Here is a 5,000-nt window from a genome sequence, read left to right as displayed (position 1 = left end):
ATAGGAACAGGAGCAAGGGATTAAAGGAAAAGAGGGATGGTCTTCGACATAAGGATTCGGGGACTGGAGGGATGGTCTTCGACAGGAGGATTAAGGGACTGGAGGGATGGTCTTCGACATGAGGATTCAGGGGCTGGAGGGATGGTCTTCGACATGAGGATTCAGGGGCTGGAGGGATGGTCTTCGACATGAGGATTCAGGGGCTGGAGGGATGGTCTTCGACATGAGGATTCGGGGCCTGGAGGGATGGTCTTCGACAGGAGGATTAAGGGACTGGAGGGATGGTCTTCGATATGACGATTCGGGGGCTGGAGGGATGGTCTTCGACATGAGGATTAAGGGGCTGGAGGGATGGTCTTCGACATGAGGATTAAGGGACTGGAGGGATGGTCTTCGACATGAGGATTCGGGGGCTGGAGGGATGGTCTTCGACATGAGGATTCGGGGGCTGGAGGGATGGTCTTCGACATGAGGATTAAGGGACAGGAGGGATGGTCTTCGACAGGAGGATTAAGGGACTGGAGGGATGGTCTTCGACAGGAGGATTAAGGGACAGGAGGGATGGTCTTCGACATGAGGATTAAGGGACTGGAGGGATGGTCTTCGACAGGAGGATTCGGGGACTGGAGGGATGGTCTTCGACATGAGGATTCGGGGACTGGAGGGATGGTCTTCGACATGAGGATTAAGGGACTGGAGGGATGGTCTTCGACATGAGGATTAAGGGACTGGAGGGATGGTCTTCGACAGGAAAATTCGGGGACCGGAGGGATGGTCTTCGACAGGAGCATTAAGGGACTGGAGGGATGGTCTTCGACATGAGGATTCGGGGACTGGAGGGATGGTCTTCGACATGAGGATTCGGGGACTGGAGGGATGGTCTTCGACATGAGGATTCGGGGGCTGGAGGGATGGTCTTCGACATGAGGATTAAGGGACTAGAGGGATGGTCTTCGACATGAGGATTAAGGGACTGGAGGGATGGTCTTCGACATGAGGATTAAGGGACTGGAGGGATGGTCTTCGACAGGAGGATTCGGGGGCTGGAGGGATGGTCTTCGACATGAGGATTCGGGGGCTGGAGGGATGGTCTTCGACATGAGGATTAAGGGACTGGAGGGATGGTCTTCGACCTGAGGATTCGGGGGCTGGAGGGATGGTCTTCGACATGAGGATTCGGGGGCTGGAGGGATGGTCTTCGACATGAGGATTCGGGGACTGAAGGGATGGTCTTCGACATGAGGATTAAGGGACAGGAGCATTAAGGGACTGGAGGGATGGTCTTCGACATGAGGATTCGGGGGCTGGAGGGATGGTCTTCGACATGAGGATTCGGTGGCTGGAGGGAGGGTCTTCGACATGAGGATTCGGGGGCTGGAGGGAGGGTCTTCGACATGAGGATTCGGGGGCTGGAGGGAGGGTCTTCGACATGAGGATTCGGGGGCTGGAGGGATGGTCTTCGACATGAGGATTCGGGGACTGGAGGGATGGTCTTCGACAGGAGGTTTCAGGGCCTGGAGGGATGGTCTTCGACATGAGGATTCGGGGACTGAAGGGATGGTCTTCGACATGAGGATTAAGGGACAGGAGCATTAAGGGACTGGAGGGATGGTCTTCGACATGAGGATTCGGGGGCTGGAGGGATGGTCTTCGACATGAGGATTCGGGGGCTGGAGGGATGGTCTTCGACATGAGGATTCGGGGGCTGGAGGGAGGGTCTTCGACATGAGGATTCGGGGGCTGGAGGGAGGGTCTTCGACATGAGGATTCGGGGGCTGGAGGGATGGTCTTCGACATGAGGATTCAGGGACTGGAGGGATGGTCTTCGAAAGGAGGTTTCAGGGCCTGGAGGGATGGTCTTCGACAGGAGGATTAAGGGACTGGAGGGTTAAGGGACTGGAGGGATGGTCTTTGACATGACGATTCGGGGGCTGGAGGGATGGTCTTCGACATGGGAATTAAGGGACTGGAGGGATGGTCTTCGACATGAGGATTAAGGGGCTGGAGGGATGGTCTTCGACATGAGGATTAAGGGACTAGAGGGATGGGCTTCGACATGAGGATTAAGGGACTAGAGGGATGGGCTTCGACATGAGGATTAAGGGACTGGAGGGATGGTCTTCGACATGAGGATTAAGGGACTGGAGGGATGGTCTTCGACAGGAGGATTCGGGGACTGGAGGGATGGTCTTCGACATGAGGATTCGGGGGCTGGAGGGATGGTCTTCAACACGAGAATTCGGGGGCTGGAGGGATGGTCTTCGACATGAGGATTCGGGGGCTGGAGGGATGGTCTTCGACATGAGGATTAAGGGACTGGAGAGATGGTCTTCGACCTGAGGATTCGGGGGCTGGAGGGATGGTCTTCGACATGAGGATTCGGGGGCTGGAGGGATGGTCTTCGACATGAGGATTCGGGGACTGAAGGGATGGTCTTCGACATGAGGATTAAGGGACAGGAGCATTAAGGGACTGGAGGGATGGTCTTCGACATGAGGATTCGGGGGCTGGAGGGATGGTCTTCGACATGAGGATTCGGGGGCTGGAGGGATGGTCTTCGACATGAGGATTCGGGGGCTGGAGGGAGGGTCTTCGACATGAGGATTCGGGGGCTGGAGGGAGGGTCTTCGACATGAGGATTCGGGGGCTGGAGGGAGGGTCTTCGACATGAGGATTCGGGGGCTGGAGGGATGGTCTTCGACATGAGGATTCGGGGACTGGAGGGATGGTCTTCGACAGGAGGTTTCAGGGCCTGGAGGGATGGTCTTCGACAGGAGGATTAAGGGACTGGAGGGATGGTCTTTGACATGACGATTCGGGGGCTGGAGGGATGGTCTTCGACATGGGAATTAAGGGACTGGAGGGATGGTCTTCGACATGAGGATTAAGGGGCTGGAGGGATGGTCTTCGACATGAGGATTAAGGGACTAGAGGGATGGGCTTCGACATGAGGATTAAGGGACTGGAGGGATGGTCTTCGACATGAGGATTAAGGGACTGGAGGGATGGTCTTCGACAGGAGGATTCGGGGACTGGAGGGATGGTCTTCGACATGAGGATTCGGGGACTGGAGGGATGGTCTTCGACATGAGGATTAAGGGACTGGAGGGATGGTCTTCGACAGGAGGATTCGGGGACCAGAGGGATGGTCTTCGACAGGAGCATTAAGGGACTGGAGGGATGGTCTTCGACATGAGGATTCGGGGACTGGAGGGATGGTCTTCGACATGAGGATTCGGGGGCTGGAGGGATGGTCTTCGACATGAGGATTCGGGGGCTGGAGGGATGGTCTTCGACATGAGGATTTGGGGGCCGGAGGGAGGGTCTTTGACATGAGGATTCGGGGGCTGGAGGGATGGTATTCGACATGAGGATTCGGGGGCTGGAGGGAGGGTCTTTGACATGAGGATTCGGGGGCTGGAGGGATGGTCTTCGACATGGGAATTAAGGGACTGGAGGGATGGTCTTCGACATGAGGATTAAGGGGCTGGAGGGATGGTCTTCGACATGAGGATTAAGGGACTAGAGGGATGGGCTTCGACATGAGGATTAAGGGACTGGAGGGATGGTCTTCGACATGAGGATTAAGGGGCTGGAGGGATGGTCTTCGACATGAGGATTAAGGGACTGGAGGGATGAGTCATTGATGGAGGGTTCGGGGGGGGCTGGAGGGATGGTCTTCAATGGGAGTGTTCGGGGCAGAATGCAAGTCCAAAACCACAACCCACCCACTCTCCCCCTCCCTCACGAAACATCCACCACTTGCCCCCCACTGCACCCCCCCCACCCAACCCCCCCCCCCACCTCAATAACCATGACACCGCCGCTAACAACAGTCTTCCCCAGCACCCGGCCCCGCTTCATGACACGGGGATCCTTGGCATGCACCCCATTCCCCACCCAGGTTTGCCCGGTTTCGGGAGGAGAAGGGGGGGGATGAGCACGACCGCTGCCGGCACGTACCTGGGTTTCGACTTGCCCTTGGTTTTGGAGGAGGACGAGGACGAGCCAGGCTTGGCGGAGGAACGCGACTTCTTGCCGTCCCCCTCCTTCGGGCGGGAGCTGCCCTTCTTCTTCTTGCGCTTCTCCTCGCCCTCGGCCCCCGAGGACCTGCCCGTCAGCTCGTTGTGGGCCAGGACGCGTGGGATGTTCTGCTCGCCCCGCGCCTTGGCCCGGGCGATGGCCTCTGCCACGATGCGGTTGGCCTTCTCCTGCTTCTTCTGGTGCTCCAGCTTGCGCTGGTGCTCGCTGGCCACGCCGGTGACCTGGGCCGTCACCACGGAGAGCGTGGGCCCCGAGACCTGGGAGTGCGCCGGCTGCCCAAACAAACACAGCCAGACGTCAAGGGAGGAGTGAGAGTTACAGACTGGAATCTAATCGAGGGGTTCGCGGTGGTTTATATATAGAATAACAGATACCCGGTGGTGAGTTACAGACTGGAATCTAATCGAGGGGTTCGGTGCGGTTTATATATAGAATAACAGATACCCGGGAGTGAGTTACAGACTGGAATCTAATCGAGGGGATCAGGATGGTTTATATATAGAATAACAGATACCTGGGAGTGAGTTACATACTGGAATCTAATCGAGGGGTTCGCGGTGGTTTATATATAGAATAACAGATACCCGGGAGTGAGTTACAGACCGGAATCTAATCGAGGGGTTCGGGGTGGTTTATATATAGAATAACAGATACCCGGGGGTGAGTTACAGACTGGAATCTAATCGAGGGGTTCGGGGTGGTTTATATATAGAATAACAGATACCCGGGAGTGAGTTACAGACTGGAATCTAATCGAGGGGTTCGGTGTGGTTTATATATAGAATAACAGATACCCGGGGGTGAGTTACAGACTGGAATCTAATCGAGGGGTTCGGTGTGGTTTATACATAGAATAACAGATACCCGGGAGTGAGTTACAGACTGGAATCTAATCGAGGGGTTCGGGGTGGTTTATATATAGAATAACAGTTTCCCGGGTGTGAGTTACAGACTGG

General features: G+C 56.0%; 1 protein-coding gene across 1 annotated transcript in view; it reads right to left on the bottom strand.

Moving 5' to 3' along the window:
• The window catches only part of LOC121275161 (chromodomain-helicase-DNA-binding protein 8-like), a gene marked incomplete at its 3' end in the record, with an annotated part of 21,711 nt that overhangs the window by 4,222 nt on the left and 12,489 nt on the right, over window positions 1–5,000 (bottom strand). The window contains exon 4 of the mRNA XM_041182578.1: window positions 3,964–4,316. Within this exon, the coding sequence (XP_041038512.1) occupies window positions 3,964–4,316 (353 nt within the window). The remainder of the gene's footprint in view (window positions 1–3,963; window positions 4,317–5,000) is intronic.

This window comes from Carcharodon carcharias, unplaced genomic scaffold (assembly GCF_017639515.1).
Source record: "Carcharodon carcharias isolate sCarCar2 unplaced genomic scaffold, sCarCar2.pri scaffold_1117_ctg1, whole genome shotgun sequence".
NCBI lineage: Eukaryota > Metazoa > Chordata > Chondrichthyes > Lamniformes > Lamnidae > Carcharodon > Carcharodon carcharias.
The sequence above is the reverse complement of the archived record's forward strand: the minus strand, read 5'-3'. Positions and strand labels throughout refer to the sequence as shown.